This window comes from Lethenteron reissneri, chromosome 67 (genome assembly GCF_015708825.2).
Source record: "Lethenteron reissneri isolate LAM-NWPU_2019-01 chromosome 67, ASM1570882v1, whole genome shotgun sequence".
Classification (NCBI taxonomy): Eukaryota; Metazoa; Chordata; class Hyperoartia; order Petromyzontiformes; family Petromyzontidae; genus Lethenteron; species Lethenteron reissneri.
The window spans coordinates 666,710-688,753 of NC_083845.1; the positions used below are offsets into that span (position 1 = coordinate 666,710).

The 22,044-nt window shown below is 47.4% G+C and overlaps 1 protein-coding gene across 1 annotated transcript in view; it reads right to left on the reverse strand.

The window, feature by feature from the left end:
• Window positions 1-1,805: 1,805 nt before the first annotated feature.
• LOC133360088 (tenascin-like) overlaps window positions 1,806-22,044 on the reverse strand; it is a 49,498-nt gene continuing 29,259 nt past the window's right edge. The window contains 5 exon segments of the mRNA XM_061578677.1: window positions 1,806-1,904; window positions 1,992-3,136; window positions 4,649-4,895; window positions 13,709-14,029; window positions 14,031-14,264. Of these exon segments, the coding sequence (XP_061434661.1) occupies window positions 1,806-1,904; window positions 1,992-3,136; window positions 4,649-4,895; window positions 13,709-14,029; window positions 14,031-14,264 (2,046 nt within the window).

The following is a 22,044-nucleotide window of genomic DNA, read 5'->3' on the forward strand; positions in this document are numbered from 1 at the left end:
TAAGGCAGTGATCAGGGGTTGGACCCAGAGCCCCACGTGCACAGCAGAGTATGAGACGTACCCAAATTTCGATTTGGGCGGATTTCCCTTCGTATCGTACCCCCGCGTGTGTGAAAGGGAGTTAATGTTTAACAATGTTACATTCCCTGATGTTTTTAAATAGAAACATTTACATTTAAAGCTTTTACATTAATAATTCTACATCAATAATTAAAACATTTAAATAAAAATTCACTCACTGCGGCCTAAAGCCTACAGCTAGGCCTAAAGCCTAGAACTAGGCCTGAAACTCTCCCTTCGTATCGTCCGATTAGGTGTAGCAACATCGCCCCCTACTGCAAACACTTGGCAGGACCCTACAAAAACCTTTACACTCAGTGAGGCTTTCCTGGCTAAACAAGTGTAATAATACATTATGTTTATATTCTTTGGTTATTCGTTCCTACCAGCCCACCCTGCAGGGACCTGTTTACATTAGCTCCAATAAATATATATTATAAATTGATATTACTTGAACGTCCATTGACTGACAAGAACTCGGTAATGTCAATTGAATGTTGATTGAGTTATCGGTGGTAATAGAGATATGCACAATTAAGACTTTGATATTAAAGTTGACTTCACCATATAGAATACAATAATTGGGTCTAGAATGTGAGGGTGTTTATGATAACTAGGAGGTACGAGTGGATCAATTATTTTTGGGTTGTATTATATTGTAATTTTTGCGCGGGAAATCGAATAAGATGGCGCCGTGCCTCGTGGCGAGTTATTTCATTATAATTATTACGAGTGTCAATTGTTTATTTTGATCAGTCCAACTCGAATCACTACACATAACGTGGTTGGAAGATGATTATAGTGTTTTGGTGATGAAAATATAACTGTTTTTTTTATAGTTTATAACATTTGGTATTGTGCTGCGTTATGCTTTCATTGGGAAGGCACAAAATGGCTGCCTTAGAGCTTAATTTTAGCATTGAGCTAATGGGGTGAGCGGCCCGGGTGTTATTGCAGAAGTTACGTTCCCGATTCAGGTTTACGAAATACTTGTTTAATATGTTTATTGTCAGTATAAAAAAAACGCGACGATCGAATCTGGCTCAACGCTGTGTGATTTGAGTGACATCACACATGTGTGCAGTGATGTCACTACTGTGCATGCACAATTGCTCGGCAACCAACAATCTAGCCAGGAAGCCAGCCAGCAAAATTTTATTTAAATAATATAGTATGATTTCATAAATGAACTGGTTTCCTCAGAGATGCAATGTCCTTACCTTCTGTGCAGTCTTCCCCAGTGAAGACTTCATCGCAGACGCATTTCCCGTCGACGCATCTTCCTCTGTCACTGCAGTCGTTGGGACATCTAAGATCGCTACAATCTTCCCCAGTGAAACCTTCATCGCAGACACATTTCCCATCGACGCATCTGCCTTGTCACTGCAGTCGTTGGGACACCTAAGTTCGCTACAATCTCCCCAGTGAAGCCTTCATCGCAGACGCATTTCCCGTCGACGCATCTCCTTTGTCACTGCAGTCATTGGGGCACCTAAGTTCGCTACAATCTTCCCCAGTGAACCTTCATCGCAGACACATTTCCCGTCAACGCATCTTCCTATGTCACTGCAGTCATTAGGGCACCTAAGTTCACTACAATCTTCCCCAGTGAAACCTTCATCGCAGACACATTTCCCGTCGACGCACCTTCCTGTCATTACAGTCGTCGGGACATCTAAGATCGCTACAATCTTCTCCAGTGAAACCTTCATCGCAGACACATTTCCCGTCGACGCACTTCCTTGTCACTGCAGTCGTTGGGACACTAAGTTCGCTACAATCTTCCCAGTGAAGCCTTCATCGCAGACACATTTGCCATCGACGCACCTTCCTTGGTCTTGACAATCGTGGGACATCTAAGTTCACTACAATCTCCCCAGTGAAGCCTTCATCAGACGCATTTCCGTCGACGCATCTTCCTTTGTCACTGCATCGTTGGGACATCTAAGTTCACTACAATCCTCCCCAGTGAAGCCTTCATCACAGACGCATTTCCCGTCGACGCATCTTCCTTTGTCACTGCAGTCGTTGGGACATCTAAGTTCACTACAATCCTCCCCAGTGAAGCCTTCATCACAGACGCATTTCCCGTCGACGCATCTTCCTTTGTCACTGCAGTCGTTGGGACACCTAAGTTCGCTACAATCTTCTCCAGTGAAGCCTTCATCGCAGATGCATTTCCCATTGACGCATCTTCCTTTGTCTTGACAATTATTGGGACAGGTCAATTCACTGCAGTCTTCCCCAGTGAAACCTTCATCGCAGATGCATTTACCATTGACGCATCTTCCTTTGTCTTGACAATCATTGGGACAGGTTAATTCACTGCAATCTTCCCCAGTGAAACCTTCATCGCAGATGCATTTCCCATTGACGCATCGTCCTCTGTTTTGACAGTTGTTGGGACAGGTCAATTCACTGCAGTCTTCGCCCGTGAAACCTTCATCGCAGACGCATTTCCCATCGACGCATCTTCCTTTGTCTTGACAGTTGTTGGGACAGGTCAATTCGCCGCAGTCTTCACCAGTGAAGCCTTCGTCGCAGATGCATTTCCCATCGACGCATCGTCCTCTGTCCTTACAGTCATCCGGGCAGGTCAGTTCACTGCAGTCGTCGCCGGTGAAGCCTTCGTCGCACACGCACTGGCCATTGACACAGCGGCCGCGGTCCTGGCAGTCATTCGGACACCGGGTCCCACTGCAGTCCTCGCCAGTGAAACCCTCGTCGCAAACGCACACCCCGTCCACGCAGTTGCCCCGGTCGCTGCACTCGTTCGGGCAGCGCTGCTCGCTGCAGTCGTCGCCCGTGTAGTCGTCGTCGCACACGCACTTGCCGTCGACGCAGCGGCCGTAGTCGTTGCAGTCGTTGGGGCACTTGAGCACGCGGCAGTCGGGCCCCGAGTAGCCCTCGTCGCACAGGCACGCGCCGTCGACGCAGCGGCCGTGCACGCACGGCGGCGAGCACGTCGGCTCCGTGCAGTTCTTGCCGCTCCAGCCCGGCTCGCAGATGCAGCCGCATGTCTCCAGGCTGAAGGAGCCGTGGCCTCCGCACGCGGGCAGGTAGTCGGTGCGGCCAGCTGCAAGCGACACGCAAAGCAAATGCGCCTGCTCAGTAAGTCAAATAAGTATAACCCGTAAAAACAAAGTTTTTCACTATAAATCCTTTATATGCGTGGCATCGGGGCGGCTAGAGTCCTCTCGTCCTCTGGCTTGAGATGGCTGCCACCTATGGGTCAGATGATTGTCTGCCAGTATTAAGCAATTGGTAATTAAATATTTAATTTGTTTTCCCTAAACAGTGTAAAATTTTGGAAAAAAATTTTCACGAACATTAATTGTCTCGCACAACGAGTCCGTGTGCAAAATGTCAGCTCGATTGGATCACGGGAAGTGGGTTAAAAAACGACCGAAAGATTTGCACGGTCGCAAGCAAGCAAGTGAACTTAATATAAAGGATTTAAAAACAAAGAGCCATCGCTCCCGTGTAGCCAGAACCGGCCCTAGACCCAGGGGCGGTTTCTTCATTAGGGCGATTGGGCGACGCACCACCAATGTCATTCAACCACAGAGTCACGCTAGCCGTCACTGTGCCTCTGGATATAGTCCAATCAGCGTCATGTCACGTTCTGTGGAGTACCGCCTCTTTTTGGGCGATTTCACTCCGGCTGAGAATCGCCCAGAGTGTTCCCATAGACTTACATTCAGAGATGTTTTTTTTCGAACGGGGGGCGCTGCAATGCATTCTCTATGGCTTCCGGGAGGGCTCGCACTAACGTGCTTACGTCATCGTACGTAAGCACATTTCATCCAACAATATTATTTGTCGCCACCTAGTAGAATCTTTAATAAAAGAAACTTGAGTGGATTGTATTAATAGTGAGTATAGAAACAAACAAGATGTATTGTAAGAGTCACTTTATTTTTCATTAATATTAAAGAAGTGAAGTTGCCTTTACATGCTTAAGCTGTTAATTTATCTTTTGCATGGGTGGACCTTATCCTTATAAATCATCCAGACATTTGCCCCCCCTGAGAGATTTTGCAGGAGCCGCCACTGCCTAGACCTTTGGGGGCCCTAAGCAAAATTTGGTTGGAGGCCCCTTTGATGTATGATTTTTTTCACCCACTAGCTAGCAGTGACTCTAGGGGGGCCCTCTGCTGGCCACGGGGCCCTTTGCAATTGCAAGGGTCGCTTAGTGGCTGGGCCGGCTCTGCGTGTAGCCTTAACAGACTGCAGGGGCAAGTGCTGTTAGCGAGCAGCACCTATGAAGGCCGGCACGGGACACGAGGGATGCATGGCGAGCACCACGCCCAACCGCCTTCGTCTCCTGAGTGACGATGTTTACACGTCATAGCAGGTACTCATTTGAGGCTGAGTCGACCTCAGGGAGGCCCAGGAACGATTCAGATAACCGTCACTGGTGTTGGCGGTCGTAAGCGGGTATCGAACTCGTGTCGCCGGGTTCATAGCGCAGCGCGCTGGCCGTTACACTGCAGCTAAGCATATCACACGGACACGGTTCCTAGAACCGCACTCATCACAGCGCGGATGATTACAGCGTGTAGTGAGAGGTGACTGGAGCTCTCACCACTCGCCGCGTTCCCCTGGCCCCCGTTGCAGCAGCCCCCGGAGGCTCCGGAGCAGAGCTGGCGTAGAGAGGAGACCTCGTTCTCCATGGCCTCCAGGCGACTGAGCAGGTCCTGGAGGTTGGGCAGGGCCCCCCCACCGCCGGCCCCTCCACACCCGCACGCCTGCGGAGGGATGTTGATGCGGTGCGTGAAGACCACGCTGTTCTCGCCGTCTTCCGTGCGCTCTACGTGAGAGTGGCCTGGAGTCTGCACACAGGAACAGGGCACATGGGTTGTGTTCAGCGTGGGGGAACAAAGTAGCAGGATGTTGTACAGGTTGTGTTGTGCGTTCGTTTCCGCACGGTTGCACTTTATTTTTGCTCAATGGGTGTCCGCCGCTTAAGTCGTGGGTGTTTTCATTGTTTTTGTGCCAAGCTCCTGTACCGTTCCCATTCTACACCATTGGAACCTCATTTGCCAGTAAAAATATGATAATAGTTTTTTTACCCTTCTATCTGGCAACAAAACTGACACCTTTTTTACAAGGAGTCATGTTTGCATAGACCACAATACCTGCAGTCATAATGCAAACAAAAAACATAACTCTGATAATATATACACTGTCCTTGAAGTTGATTGGTCCACACCCGAGACAGCTTTCCTTAGAGCCTAGTCTCACATGGTGTTGGACCAGATGACGCCAAAAGGCGCACAACTCAAAGACAATGCGCCATCAGAGTAAGAGAGCTCGGGGTAAGCATTTACACCATTGGAACCTCATTTGCCAGTAAAAAATATGATAAAAAAATTTGCATTATGGCTGCAGGTATTGTGGTCTATGCAAACATGACTCCTTGTAAAAAAAGGTGTCAGTTTTGTTGCCAGATAGAAGGGTAAAAAACAATTATCGTTCCCATTCTGTTATAATGTGCACTTTAGCCTACTTCACTGAGGTCGATATTGGCACGTATAATTAAGATCGATTGATTGTATGTACGTTGAAATTATTTCGCAACACCATACACAGCCAACCGCGACAACACTGGTCAACACACTTTTTTCTGGCATAAGGTATTCCAACGGTTTTAAGGTAATTCCAAATCTGGCATCAGTTTTTGTCTATCACGTCAGGTTTTTGAGATATCAAATATTGCATTTTCAATAAAAACTGCGGAAGAAAAATATTAAATAAATGTGGATATCTACATAAAATGATATTATAAACACACTATTCTAAAAATACAGCACCGTATTTTAACACTAAAGCAGTCACTGACTCGCAACAACTTGCAATCATAAGTGACAGAGTTAATTTCGGGTAAAATCAATGAAAAGGGCGTATGCCGATAGCATTAAAATGAGACGTGATAGAGCAAATCTGAGATCAGATTTGGAATCAGCACCCTGAAATTAGTCTAAAACAGCTGCAAAAGTCCAGGCCAGAAAAAAGTTTTTTTTTGTTGTTGACCAGTGTTATCGGAGGTGCGGGAAAAGGACAACAAACGGAACACAAAAAGCCGTTCGAATGAACTGAGTTTTCAATCTCGATGATTTAAAAGTGCACTGCTCCAGTAACTTCCTAATACCAGAAGGAAGACAAGTTACAGTTGCGAAATAGCACGACCAGAAATACCAGAAAAAAAGCTCATTGCGGTAATCTATCTTCAGTGTGGGGAAACAACACAACCTACCCGACCTAGTTCTCCTGGGGACCCTGATGACACAATGGAAAACCCACTTCCTTCTGCTCACGGAATTGGATATCCACCTGCCTCCTTGATGGATGAAGCCCAAACATAGTTTGCAAACAGATTTTGATTTTGCATTGAACGGAACGGTATGTCGCCGACACTCCACGAGACGTGTAATCTGTCGCGTCTCCCAAGTGCTCTTTAATCCCCCATTTTTTTTACACCATTTCTGTCATCCCCATTTTGGCTATGGCGGTGAAAATGGAAACTCTTACACGTGTCTGGCACCTCTGGCTCGATGCCCACTTGAATTTCGGGAAATAAACACTTAAACCCACGAAACTGAAAGTCAGATTCAAAGATAAATTCTGCTTCTCATTATCCACTTGCCATTACCTCAAGGCATCCTCCTTCCGACCAGAACTTTATTACAGCGATGCGATTCATCAATCTGCTCGTAGTTCTGCGCTGGATCACTTATATCGTGTCTTTCACTCTGCCCTATCGCTTATTCCAGATGAGGGTCACTCTATTTAACATTGTAACCACTGTTGTAAGTGAAATCAATCATCCGCTATCCTAGCCAGAGAGATATTCATCCATCCCGTTTTGTTTTAAGGACGTCAACGGAGAGCTGACATTGAGCCTTAGCAGGTTTGCTGAAACTGTGGGGCGCAGTGTCTTATTCAGCACTAAAACAGACACCCCCCATTTTAAACCCATGAAGAGAGGAATTTGAATACGATTAATGGGAACGCAACACAGTAATGACATAGGCAGACACCGGGCCTCCACCCACAGCGCTTGAGTAGCCACGTTTCTCCCGACGCGTCATAGAGGTCCTGGGCGTGGCCAGTTCAAGCTCAGTGGATTTAGAGCGACGGTTTCTAACATTTACTGCAGCCGCGCACCCCTTTGCTTCTCAATCGTTCTCAAACACAAGGCTTTGGTCGGATGTCTGCAGCAGACATCGTGCTGCTCAAGGCAGCAGACATCATCGCGACTATCGAGATTTCCACCTGAAGACCAGCGCTTGTGTTGCGTTCGAAACGTCGTGATTTGTTTTATTTCTACCAACGTGACTTTACCGAAAGAACCAAAGAGTATGGATTCCTGCAGTCACGAAAGCTTCAAATCAAGATTAGTATGTAAGTGCCGGTGCTTAATTTGTGTTTTGATGATTTACCTCCTAAGAAATCTGGCCGTGTCTCGCACCCCCACAAAGGGCATCTCGCACCCCAGGGAGTGCGTGCACCTTAAGAACCACTGCTGTAGACCAAGCAAGAGGCACTACAGACATGATCTTCTCTGCTCGACTACTGCGAGAGAAGTACCACGAGCAACATCAACCCCTCTACGTGGCCTTCTTTGATCCGACCAAAGCCTTCGACTCCGTCAACCGTGAGGCCCTGCTGAAAAAAATGGCTGCCCCCATAAAGTTTTTTTTCTTCTTCTTGGTTCTTTCAGTAAAGTCACGTAGAAGAAAAATAATAAAATAATAAAAATAAAACATTAAAAATGATTTTATATTATTTTATTACTTTATTTTATTATGTTTTACTTTTATTATTTTATTATTTTCCTTCCACGTGACTTTACCGAAAGAACCACGAAGATGAATCCCTGCAGTCACGAAAGCTTTAAATCGAAACTCATAAAGTTTGTGAACATTCTCCGTCTCCTCCACGATGGCGTCCAGGGCGGTAATCGTCTGCAATGGCTCCACGGCTGACCCGATTGACATAAGGGCCAGCGTCGAATGAGGACGTGCTATTGCCGCAATGCTCTTCTCCATCTTTCTTGCAGTGACACTTCATCTACCATTGGACAGACTCCTTGTTGGTGTAAAACGAACCAACAGGATGGACGGCAAACTCTTTGATCTCGGCCGCTTCAGAGCCAAATCTAAGATCGCGTTCGCATCTCTCGTGGAGCTGCAATATACAGGTGACGCAGTAGTTGGTGCTTGTACGGTCACCGATCTTCAGGTAATTGTTGATGTCTTTGCCGGAGCGTACAGCAGGATGGGGCTTACACTCAACACCAGAAAAACAAAAGCATTATTTCCGCCGAATTCCAGTGTTCCATCACCTCCACCTCTAATCAGGGTCCAGGATACCTTATTAGAGAACGTGGAGTATTTTCCTCATCTTGGCAGACATCTGTCACGCAAAGTAGACATCGACAAGGAGATTCAACGTCGCAGCCTTCGTTCGCCTAAGACAGGAGTCTTAAATGGCCACGACATCATCACGACCACCAGATTAGTGGTCTATAATTCTGTCGTGATCCCCACACTCCTGTATTGCACAGGACGTGTGAAACGTAGAGAAGACACCTCAAGGCTGTTGAGAAATTCCATCAGCGCTGCTTACAGAAAATGCTTGGCATCACCTGGCAGATGCAAACAAACCAAATGTCGGTGTTCTTGAAGAGGCCTGATCCTGGAGTTTTTTTAAGGCTGCCATCACTCAACGTCAGCTCTGTTGGTTTGTGCACATTATCACACCTCAAGGCGTTGAGAATTTCCATCAGCGCTGCTTACGGAAAATGCTTGGCATCACCTGGCAGATACAAACAAACCAAATGTTGGGTGTTCTTAAAGAGGCCGGATCCTGGAGTTTTTTTAAAGCTGCCATCACTCAAAGTTCAGCTCCGTTGGGTTGTTGCACATGATCAGCAAGTCCTCTATTCCCAACTCAAGATCAGGACACGCTCCAGAGGGGGCCAGCAGAAACATTACAGGCGCGGTTGCTCTTACACTTGGTGAGAGCAACATCACAAGTGCAACATCGACCCAGGTAACATGGGGGGGGGTGGGGGGGCGGCAGCTAGCACTCGAGTGCTCATCTTGGAATTCGAGTCACAAAGATGCCGGCCATCGCGAAACCGACAAAACGGGCACGAAGGAAAGAACGCAGCCAGGCTAGACGGGTCACTCGAAGTTTCCAAACTATCAATAACGACAACACGCGGCGCCATCACTGTGAACAAGGCGTGTGTGGTTCCAGGATGGGCCTCGTCAGCCACCTGTGCTACCCCACAAACCCTGACCAATAATCGCTGTCCATGGAGGATCATCACAGTTGAACTCGAGGGATCCCAGATGATGATGATGTGCAGACTGAGAGACTCGGCGTTCACTTGCTGCGTGCAGGGCTCGTGGTAGAGGGCACGAATGCGGTTTTTAAAATTAAAGCAATCGCATGCCATCACGGTGCTTGGTGCTTTCCCTAGGGGCCACTCGAGAATATTAACAACATATATTTCGCAAATGTGCTTTGACAATTGGACTGAACCCTGTGGTCAGATGTCCGGTGTCAGATGTGATACATCCGGTTTAGTTTGAAGGCGTCGGTGGGGCCAGGCAGGGATTTTGCCCTGGACCCGCACACCCCCCCCCCCCCCCCCACATGACTGCCCTGGCTAGAGTTGCTGCTAAAGTGGTTGCTGCAATACAGAGGCTGGTGCAACCGCTACAGCCGTAAAGAGCCTTCAAATATAACAGCAAGACCAAGGTTTGCCACTCCTCCACGTATGTGAACTACTCTCGCACCGTACTAGCCAACTGTGCTAATCGGAGGGGCAGGGGAAGGACAACAAACCAAACAAGAAGCAGTTCTAAAGAAATTAGTTTTCAATCAAGATGATTTAAAAGTGCGTAACTCCAGTGGCTTCCTAAGAGAGCATTCCAGACGGCCCGCAGAGCGCATCTGAACGTAACACAATGATTCAGCAGTGACCACCGTCTTTGTTGATGGCTGCGAGGATTGTCCGGAGTTTCGTGATGGTGGTTTATGCTCCTTCACGAGATCAGCGAGGTATTGTGGTTCATTTGTGTCAAGCACTTTGTGTGTAATAAGTGCGACCTCGCAGTGGTAGCTACAGGGCCGGCATCTGGGGGTCACCTGCATGGGGGTTTCACCACCCCGTGGGTAAACCCTCTCTGTGTGCAAGTGTGGATCTGGGCTTGAGCAATGTGTGGTGTGCAGTAGGGTGGGTAGAAAAATACATAGTGTAATGTTACATAAATATGATAAAATTCCTCTTGATATACAAATTATTTGTCAAGGCGCTCTTCCTCCTCCCTCCCAGCTTAAATAGACGCTCCAAGCCCAGGACGTGTCATTCAGACTCTGTCTTATCGACAGAACCTGTTCTTCACCTGAGGACGGCTGCTTGCGTTGTGGCCGAAACGTCGTGAGAATTATTTTATTATGTTTTGTTTTATTATTTCCATTCTACGTGACTTTACCGAAAGAACCAAGAAGAACAATGCAAGGGTCTTGCACCAGTGCCGTGGCAGTGTTTAACACTGGGGCAGGTTTAATAGGCTGTGCAAGCCCGGCACGCCACTCCACTCGGCTGTTGGACTTACCACCCTGGCGCCATTATTTAAATTGGCGAGTGGGGGCCCACAGGCGTGCGTAGAAGTGGAGGAGAGATAAGAAGAGCCTTTTAAAGCCATGGAATGAATTCGGGGACTCGAGAGGGTTATTATCACTCATGTTGCGTTTGAAGTTGTCGGGTGTTTTGTTGAATGTAAATGGTGTAGGCTTTCTCACACGTGACTTTTACGATTCATGATATTTCGATTTAAAACTTTCGTGACTGCGGGATTCATCTTCTTGGTTCTTTCGGTAAAGTCACGTAGAAGGGGAGTAATACAATAATAAAAATAAAACACAATCAATAATTCTCACGACGTTTCGGCCACAACGCAAGCAGCCGTCCTCAGGTGAAGAACAGGTCTGTCAGACGCTGTCTTTCCGACAGACCTGTTCTTCACCTGAGGACGGCTGTCTTGCGTTGTGGCCGAAACGTCGTGAGAAATATTTGATTATGTTTTATTTTTATTATTTTATTATTTCCATTCTACGTGACTTTACCGAAAGAACCAAGAAGATTTTTGATATATTTGTTTTAATCTGGTACAATCGCGTGAGTGAAATTCCAACGTGTGTCGTGCACCCTCCTCCACCCGGCACGGTCAAATGAATAAAGTTATCACGTGGACAAGCATGCCGGGCCTTGCTTATTGCTTCAGCACACCGGTACAGTGGAGAGTAGTCCATGGCGTTTAGCAATTGAGTTCGACATTTTTGCTAAAAGGATGATTCTAATACAGCGTCATTCACAACAAGGTCTCACAGCGCTCTGCATAAAATAACGCGACCCTCAACTGATAAAACTAATAAAACCCTTAACAGATACAACCCCTGAAAAGTACAACTAAATAAACCCTTAACATATAAAAAAAAAATATTTGCAAATAAAACTGAAAAAAAAAATCTTATACGGATAGAACCAAAACTCTTACTAAACCATTAACAGATAAAACCCCCAAAAAACACAACTGAATACAACACTAATATATCCTTGACAGATAAAACCCTAAATAAATAAAACTGAATAAACCTTTGCAGCTAAAACCTTAACAAAATATATAAAAACCTTAACAGATGAAACTGAATCAATCCCTTAACAGCTAAAAGCCGATACAAATACATTTACCCTTAGAAAGAAAAAAAACTTTAATAATCAAACGAGGAAAAAAAACCTTTACAGATAAACCATTAAAAAAATAACATCTGAATAAATCTTAACTGATTAAGAACAATGAGTCGACACGTAACCTGGCCAAGATCCTCGTCAAGATTATGGAGCATGGCCAACCAACCGATAACAACTCAGGAAAACCCAGACACAGCGCAACCCCCCCCCCCCCACCAACGTAACTCTGCCCGCCCGCATTCTCAAAGGGTGCTAAACTCCTAAGCGGTTGTTGCTCTTTGATGATTTACAACGTGAAGTTTGTTATCCACCAGCGAGCCGTGAAACCGCAGCCGCTGGTGCCTATCTGTAATAATCGACGCACGTGCCACCCTCCCCTCCTCGCCTGGGACAGCCCGGGCCAAGAGGAGAGCCTGGCAAGAGTGATCTAAGCGATGAAAGGAATCCGGACTCAGCCAAAAAAAAAATTTACCCGTAAAACAAAGTTTTTCACTATAAATCCTTTATATGCGTGGCGGCTAGAGTGCTCTCGTCCTCTGGCTTGAGATGGCTGCCACCTATGGGTCAGATGATTGTCTACCAGTATTAAGCAATTGGTCATTAAATATTTTTAAAAATTCCCTAAACAGTGTAAAATTTTGGAACATTTTTTTCACGAAAATTAATTGCCACGCTCAACGAGTCTGTGTGGAAAATGTCAGCTCGATTGGATCACGGGAAGTGTGTTAAGAAAACGACCAAAAGATTTGTACGGTCGTAAGCAAGCAAGCAAGCACGCAAGCACGCAAGCAAGCGAACTTAATATAAAGGATTTAATAAACACGAATTAAGGAATGTGAAAAAAAATGTTAATATACAGAACTACAGATGACTAGGAGGTGAATGTTATTTCCCGTAAATTAATTCAACGCTCGTATCGCAAGTAAATCTTCCGAGCTGTCGCACGCGTGAAAGAAACGCGGCCATTTTTTTTACCCGGTGCCATGACACAGCACGTGACTCGGTCCAGCCAATCCGAGTCCGTGTTGCTTGTGCAACTTTGTTCACAAAGGCTCTCTGTGAACAAAGTTGCCCGCTGCAGATAAGAACTTAAACTTTAATTACCCCACGATTGCAGCCGATGCACGTATAGCAACGTTGCACGCGTTTAACATTGGATTGTATCGGCAAAACAGGAGGAATATTGGAGATTCATTGTGATTGGCTCTGTCGCTGGGAGGTGGAGGTTAAGTTAAAATACTGATTATGACTGTATACTGAACTAAAAACAACATAATTTTTATTTTACCCGGTAAGGCCCACTGATCTGTATAGTTATTTTCAGAAGCAACCTGGACACAAATGATAGCTCAACGAAGTGGCTTATTAATGTGGAAATTTCTAAGCAGTCAAATACTCTAAACGCGTGATGTTGATTCTAAATGTGGAGGGAAAATCCGGAGGACCCGGAGAAAAATCCACGAGACCACGGGAAGAGAGACACTGCAAACTACAAATATACAGGCATCAGGTCGGGATCGAACCCACGACCTGTATACCAAGTGAGGTAGTAAAAATCTCGGATTGATCACCCCTAGTCTGCCTGCGTGCAGTTCAGGTAACGCGTGAGATCAGTTTCGGAGTTTTGAGACAGTGGGGAGGAGGAGGGAGATGAAAGAAAGAGGAGAAGGAGGAGAGAGAGGAGGAGGAGGTGGATGTGAAGGAAGAGGAGAGGGGGAGGAGGACAGGAAGAGGAGGGGGGAGAGAAAGAGGGGAGCTCAGAATTCAGGATTGAAACTGAGAGCTCAGCAGGGGAGGAGGGGTGTGTGGAGAGGGGGAATTGATGGGGGGGGGAGGGGTGGGGTGGGGGGTGCCAGGTTCATCCTGAGGGCTCACGATAGAAGCAGCGGCCGCAGCCCCGGCCGCTCCCCGCGCCGCCTGCAGGTCCACGCTGCACATGGAGCCGAGCGGCACATTGATGTTGTAGACGTGGTTGAAGACGACGGGCGACGGCCCGGAGCTGGTGACGCTGTCGGCGGGCAGCTGCACCGACACCTGCTGCTCGCCGCCCGAGGCCGCCAGAGGGGCCGCGTGGGGTCGGAGCAGGCCCTTGCCGACGCGGCCTGCGGGCGCGGCCGCCAAGGCCCTCCTGTGGAGTCGGCGGTGGGGGCCGTGGGTGGAGCGTTCGAGGACTCTAGCGCGGCCCGGGTCCACGCCCCAGCAGCAGCAGCTGTAGCGCCAGCAGGACCAGCACGGGCACCTGTGACGGTGCATCCTTGCCACGTGGAGTCGAAGGGTTGCGACGAGTGGAAGGTCGGTCGCTTAGCCGACGGGGTGGGTTGAGCGCTCCTGCGTGAGGCCCCCTGACCGAACGACGCGAAGGATTCGCGGTGGCGGAGTGAACGGGTGTGGAGATGCCGAGGTTCGTCGAGTCCGCAAAGTGACTGTGCTTCTGAAAGGCAGAGGAGAGCGACGACATCATCAGTAGCAATTGAGACGGAGCAGGAGAACGGAGGTGGACGTTGACTCTGTAGTATGGGACGGAGCATCGGTCAGTTCTCCCACTCCCAAACGCAATGCATTATGGGCCACTTCTCATGCTGCAGTGCGGAACGGGCGCCCGTTATAACGCAGAACGCGTGCCTGTTATAACGCATAACACGTGCCCGTTATAGCATGGAACGCGCGCCCATTATCACACAGTTTCTGAGTGGTCGACGACGAAATACTTTCTTGAGCTGCGCGGCTGACACAGTACACGTGTAGTGACATAAGAGGGAGGGGCTGCTGGGGGCTCTGGGACCCTAGGCAACCCAGACGCTTAAGCCCCTTGGCGCCACCAACAGGGGGGGGGCTGTGTGTGCTCTGTGGGATATCTGGGGGCGCACACAACCCCACCCCTCGTTGGGGACGAGGCATAAAGGGGCAGCTCCCTGGACGATCGAGGCCCAGTTGTAGCTCAAGACCCAAGACCCTTGACCAGCCATCTGAGGACCCTGGGACGCTGTAAGGGCCAGTGGTGGGACTCTGGAACTCCCGGCTCTACGTCCTTGTGAGGGCGAGTTCCAGAGCATAGCCAGAGTAGTGTATCTAGGCTGTGTATCTAGGCTGTGTACCTAGGCTGTGTACCTAGGCTGTAACAGAGTATCAGGACTGTTGGAGTGTTGGATTGTAATAACGAAGTTACCTCTACAAGTGTCTCCGGAACCCGTTACATACGGAATGATGCAGTTTGTGTGGAATGATACAGTACATGGTGGCAGTGTACCGCCATCTCAGTTTTGTGTCCCACCATGGGATGACTGCAGGCTGACTTTACACTGCCAATGTGATTCGGTACTGTGCAGTAATTCCTCGCCTTAACGCGACACTTTTCCGGAACGCAACAACCGCTACGAACGAGAAATGACTTCATTCACAGTCTGTAAAAGGTCAAGCAGGCAACGAATTGCAAGGCAATTCTTTGTTCATACGAACGGCTTGTGTACAACGTGGCCACACCACCTGGAAGGCGCGGAAAGTGACGGATAAATAAAGTATGGAGAGAGGGACAGAAGGAACGGGTGAGGGAGGTGAAAAGAACAAGGTGCCATGGTGGCGAGATGTTTACTACCTCGCCTGGTATGAACGAGGTTGTGGGCTCGATCCCGACCCTGACGCCCGCTCTATATCACTGGTCAACACACTTTTTCTGGCATAAGGTATTCCAACGGGTTAAGGTAATTTTGGGGTGCTGATTCCAAATCTGGCATCAGTTTTTGTCTATCACATCAGGCTTTTGAGATATCAAATATTGAATTTTCAATAAAAACTGCAGAAGAAAAATATTAAATAAATGTGGATATCTACATTAAATGATATTATAAACACACTATCCTAAAATACAGCACCATATTTTAACACTAAAGCAGTCACTGACTCGCAACAACTTGCAATCATAAGTGACAGAGTTAATTTCGGGTAAAATCAATGAAAATGGGGTATGCCGATAGCATAAAAATGAGATGTGATAGAGCAAATCTGAGATCAGATTTGGAATCAGCACCCTGAAAACAGCTGCAAAAGTCCAGGCCAGAATTTTTTTTTTTTTGTTGACCAGTGTATTTGGAGTTTGCGTGTGTCTCTCTTTTTCCCTGTGGTCGCGTTGATTTTTTTCTTCGGGTCCTCCAGTTTTCCCCTCCACATTTCAAATCGACGTCATGCGTTTAGAGTAATCGGCTGTGATACATTGCCACACGTTGTTGACAAGCCACTTCGTTGGGCTAATACTTGTGGTGGCCAGGTCGCTTCTGAAAAAGAGCTGCATAGCTCAGTGGGGCCCTTACCTGATAAAATAAAACATCTTCTTGGTTCTTTCGGTAAAGTCACGTAAAATGGAAGTATAAAATAATAAAAATAAAACATTATAAAATAATTCTCACGACGTTTCGGCCACAACGCAAGCAGCCGTCCTCGGGTGAAGAACAGGTCTGTCGAGAAGACAGACTTCTCATGCTGCAGTGTCTTCTCGACAAACCTGTTCTTCACCTGAAGACGGCTGCTTGCGTTGTGGCCGAAACGTCGTGAGAATTATTTTATTATGTTTTATTTTTATTATTTTATTATTTTTCTTCTACGTGACTTTACCGAAAGAACCAAGAAGATGAATCCCTGCAGTCACGAAAGCTTTAAATCGAAATAAAACATCGTTTTAAAATAGTTTTAGAGTGGGGAAACAGAGGAAAGGGATGGAAATGGAACGGAAAAAACCAGAGCAGAGTGGTCTGAAGAGCTGAGGGTTGGGTATAGGAGGCTACACGAGAGCCTCGACGCTGCTGCACATGGAACAGCGTCTGTTTTCATAGTGGGAGGGGCAGAGAGGTTAGGGGTTGAGAGTGGGCGTGGTCACGCAGAAGTCACGTGGGTTACGGGAAGTTTGAGCTCATTTAGAGAGATGTGTGTATAAATTTAGATTTAAAGCTTTCGTGACCGCAGGGATTCATATTCTTGGTTCTTTCGGTAAAGTCACGTAGAAGGGAAATAATAAAATAATATAAATATAAAACAATAAAAATTCTCACGACGTTTCGACTGCAACACAAGCAATCATCGTCAGGTGTGAAATCCACAGCACATTTTTTTTTATAAAAGTGGGTACTTTTTTTTCTTGCTGTGGATTTCACAGATGTGTGTATGTTTAACTTCTTTCGCATCGTACATCGCGAACCGTGCTAATTGGGAGGTGCGGGGGAAGGACAACAAACGAAACATAAAAAGCAATTCTAAAGAAATGAGTTTCCAATCTAGATTATTTAAAAGTGCATAGCGCCAGTGGCTGCCTAATATCGGAAGGAAGAGCGTTCCAGACGGCCACGGAAGCGCATCGGAAAGCGCATGATGCGGTGACCATCTTTGTTCGATAGCTAGCCACAAGCTTCTGCGAGGATGACCGGAGTTTGCGTGATGATGGTTTATGCTCCTTGACAAAAGAAGATGTAGATTTAGAGATGAGAGGGGAGGGATTCAGAGTTGGCGTGTCTGCACAGAAGTCACCTGATGAGAGGCATTGAGCTGATTGATATCGTTATAGAAGTGTGGGGATCACCTCCCCACCGAGTGACCAGATTTTACGCAATATGCTCTAATGAGCGAGAAAAACTCCTGTGACCTTTGCTTGGAATGTTCTTTGGACAAAGTAATGGGATCTGAAATGCTCTCCATCATTTTCATTGCCTGGTCACTAAACGTTCCATTGTTAGGAAATTCAGTTGTTCAGTTGCCAGCAAACATTGCCTGCCAACAACGCTGGTTGTAAACATTGATTGGAGCAGCCAAGGTAAGAATTGCAGATTTAACACTTCTGGCCATAGTCAGGTAGGCAATATGGCCATGTAGTGGGACATCTGGACATGGAGTGGGACATCTGGACATGGAGTGGGACATCTGGACATAGAGTTGGACAAACATCTGGCCGTGCAGTTGGACATCTGACCATGGAGATAGACAGACATCTGGCTAAGGTGTTGGACATCTGGACATGGAGTTGGGACATCTGGTCAAGGAGTTGAACATTGAACCATGCAGTTGGACATCTGGACATGGAGTTGGACAAACATCTGACCGTGCAGTTGGACATCTGGACATGGAGTTGTACAGACATCTGACCGTGCAGTTGGACATCTGACCATGGAGCTAGAAAGACATCTGGCTAAGGTGTTGGACATCTGGACATGGAGTTGGACAAACATCTGGCTAAGGTGTTGGACATCTGGACATGAGTTGGATAGATATCTGGCCAAGGAGTTGAACATTGGACCATGCAGTTGGACATCTGGACATGGAGTTGGACATACATCTGACTGTGCAGTTGGACATCTGACCGTGGAGTGGGACATCTGACCGTGGAGTTGGATAGACATCTGACCATGGAGTTGGACATCTGGACATGGAGTTGGACATCTGGACATGGAGTTGGACATCTGACCGTGCAGTTGGACATCTGACCATGGAGTGGGACATCTTACCATGGAGTTAGACAGACTTCTGGCCAAGGAGTTGAACATTAGACCATGCAGTTGGACATCTGGACATGGAGTTGGACATCTGACCATGGAGTTGGATATACATTTGGCCGTGGAGTGGGACATCTGATCATGCAGTTGGATAGACATCTGACCATGGAGTAGGACATCTGACCATGCAGTTGGACAAACATCTGGCCGAGGAGCTGAACATCTTGCAGTGTGGCGGGACATCTGGTTAGAGCGTAGGGGTGGCCGTCGAGCTGAGACTTGTCGACTTGTCAGCGCTGCGCTACAAAGCAACAGTGGAGCTAGGAGGGCATTACAGCCTTCCGATCCCCCCACGTGCCCCCCCTCTCCTCTCAGTGTTTACGTGCAGCGGCTGCGGTTGGCTTTGCTGGCTGCCGGAACGGCCAGGGGGTGCGCCGGGTGGAAAGATTCGTGATTAATGTGTTTGTGTGAGACGAGCCAGAGTAAGTGCGTGTATCCTTTGTATTTGTGTGTGCGCGTGTGTGGACAGCGGTAGTGCGGTGGTCACCGCTGCGTCGCGACCCCCGGCGACCCGAGTCCAATTCCCGCACATGACAAGTAAAAGTGGCGGATTTCGATGTAAAGCTTCTTTCGTGACTGCAGGGATTCATCTTCTTGGTTCTTTCGGTAAAGTCGTCACGTAGAAGGGAAGTAATAAAATATTAAAAATTAACATAATAAATTATTCTCACTGAGAGTAAAAATAAAACATAATAAAATTATTCTCACTGAGAATTGTATTTTATTATGTTTTATTTTTATTATTTTATTATTTCCCTTCTACGTGACTTTACCGAAAGAACCAAGAAGATACATTTCGATTTAAAGTTTTGTGACTGCAGGGATTCATCTTCTTGGTTCTTTCGGTAAAGTCGTCACGTAGAAGGGAAGTAATGAAATAATAAAAATAAAATAATAAAATGTGTTTTCATAGTGAGTGTTTTATTTTTATTATTTTATTACTTCCCTTCTACGTGACGACTTTACCGAAAGAACCAAAAAGAGTGGCGGATTTGTTTTCACCGGTTCTGGGGCTCCCCTAGGTCGACTCAGCCTCAGATGAGTATCTGGTGGGGTGTGTTAACAATCGCTACTCGGGAGACATATACGGCGTGGTGCTGGCCACCCATGCCGCCTTCAAAGGTGCTACTCACTAACAGCACTTGCCCAACACTCTCTTAAGGTTATACGGGGGGGGGGGCCTTTGTCTTTGGGAACGGTGGCGCAGTGGTTAGTGAACTGCGCTACGAACTCGGCGCCCCGAGTTCTATCTCGCTCGCGGCCAACACCAGTGACGAGTATCTGAACCAGTTCCTGAGCCTCCGCCTAGGTCGACTCAGCCTCAAATGAGTAGCTGGTGCAGTGTGGTGTAAACATCGCCACGCGTGGTGCCGGCCAAACCACGCCCTCGTATGCCATCCCGACATTTGAAGGTGCAGCTCTTGCCCCAACGGTCTGTTGAGGCTATACGGGGGATCTTTGTGTGAGTGAGTGTGAAGGCCGGCACGGCACACGAGGGGGTGGGTGGCCAGCATCACGCCCGGCCGCCTTTGTCTCCCCAGTGACGATGTTTTACACACCGCACCAGGTACTCGTTTGAGGCTGAGTCGACCTAGGGGAGGGCCCAGGACCGGTTGATATAATCGTCACCGGTGGTGGCCGTGAGCGGGAATCGAACTCGGGTCGCCGGGTTCGTAGCGCTACCCACTACACTACAATGCGCGGGTCACGTGACAGATGTGACGTCACAGCTCACTTGCCGTGCAAAAAAAATGCATTATTGAGCTCCCCCCCCCCCAAAAAAAGTGTATTTTTCTAATTTTTAATTTGTGCATGGTGTACAGTCTGGAAAGTACCCACATGGCAAATTTCAAGTTTGTTGCATGTCGGGAAGTATGCTAAACATTTTGAACAGACATATGGAGATATATATATATATTTTTCAAAGTGATGTGTTTAGCGGTCCTCCACTTTGAAGCTTTCGTGACTGCAAGGATTCATACTCTTAGTTTTTTTGGTAAAGTCACGTAGGTAAAACATTAAATAAAAATTGTAAAAAAAAATAGTTATTAATTTTAATTTCACGTAGGTAAAAAATGAAAAAAAGTAATAAAAAAAATTTCTTAATTTTTATTAAAAATGAAAAAAATCTTATTTTTAAAATTAATTTTAATTTCATTTTTTACCTACGTGACTTTACCGAAAGAAACCTAAGAGTATGGGTCCTCCACTTTGCACTCGTGTCGTTTGTTGTCGTCGCGTTCTGACCACGTGTCCCTTAACTGGGAATCTGTGAAACAAGGAGCTTTGTAGCTCATATGATTCCTGCTGCTGCTGCTGCAAGTAGAACTACAACATTCTGATTCTCATAGGGGGGTTGCGTTTATGCCTGGACGACGCACGTGGACGTGGCGATGTGCGTGGGAGAGAGCGAGAGAAAGAGAAAGTAAGGCGGAAAGAGAGGGAGAGACAGCTCGCCTCTGTTTCCCTGTGAATGTTCCTTTGTGAGTGTGTGTGTGTCAGTGTGTGTGTGTCTGTGTGTGTCAGTGTGTGTGTGTCAGTGTGTGTGTGTCTGTGTGTGGCAGTGTGTGTGTGTCTGTGTGTGGCAGTGTGTGTGTGTCAGTGTGTCTGTGTGTGCGTCAGTGTGTGTGTGTGTCAGTGTGTGTCAGTGTGTGTGTGTCAGTTTGTGTGTGTGCATCTGTGTGTGGCAGTGTGTCTGTGTGTGCGTCAGTGTGTGTGTGTCAGTGTGTGTCAGTGTGTGTGTGTCAGTGTGTGTCTGTGTCAGTGTGTGTGTGTCTGTGTGTGTGTGTGTCTGTGTGTGTCTGTGTGTGTCAGTGTGCGTGTCAGTGTGTCGGTGTGTGTGTCTGTGTGTGTGTGTGTCAGTGTGTGTGTGTCAGTGTGTCTGTGTGTGCGTCAGTGTGTGTGTGTGTCAGTGTGTGTCAGTGTGTGTGTGTCAGTGGGTGTGTGTCAGTGTGTGTGTGTGCATCTGTGTGTGGCAGTGTGTGTGTGTGTCTGTGTGTGTCTGTGTGTGTCAGTGTGTCTGTGTTTGCGTCAGTGTGTGTGTGTGTCAGTGTGTGTCAGTGTGTGTGTGTCAGTGTGTGTGTGTCAGTTTGTGTTCTCTGTGGCTTTCAGGAGGTCCGGTGGACCGGTTCTGGCTCCTGCCACCATGAGGGGTGGACAGTCCTCTACTCGGGGCAGGAGACTGCCAAACAACAGGGTGTGGCTCTTCTTCTGAACAAAAGAATGAAGGGGGCGTGGGAGCGTGGCGGTGAGGTGTGGGAAGCTGTAAGCCCCAGGATACTTTGGGCTCGCCTTCCCATCAACCAGAGGCGAGGAGTGGTGGTCGTGGTTACTTATGCCCCCACCGAAGACGAACATCCGTGGAGGGATGCAAGCAAAGCCGATGAGTCAGACGCTTTCTATGACCTCCTGTCACAGGTGCTGGCTAAAGTGGCCACTCGGGACAGAGTCATCTTGTTGGGTGACTTCAATGCCCGAGTTGGTCATGATGCTGACACCTGGTCTGGAGTGATTGGAAGGCATGGGCCAGATCAGCTCAATAATAACGGTAGGAGGCTGCTAGATTTTTGTGCAGCCCATGGGCTTGTAATTACCAACACGCTCTTCCGGCATCGGCGCATCCACACAACATCATGGATACATGCCGGGTCCAAGCAAGAACATCTGCTGGACTACATAGTG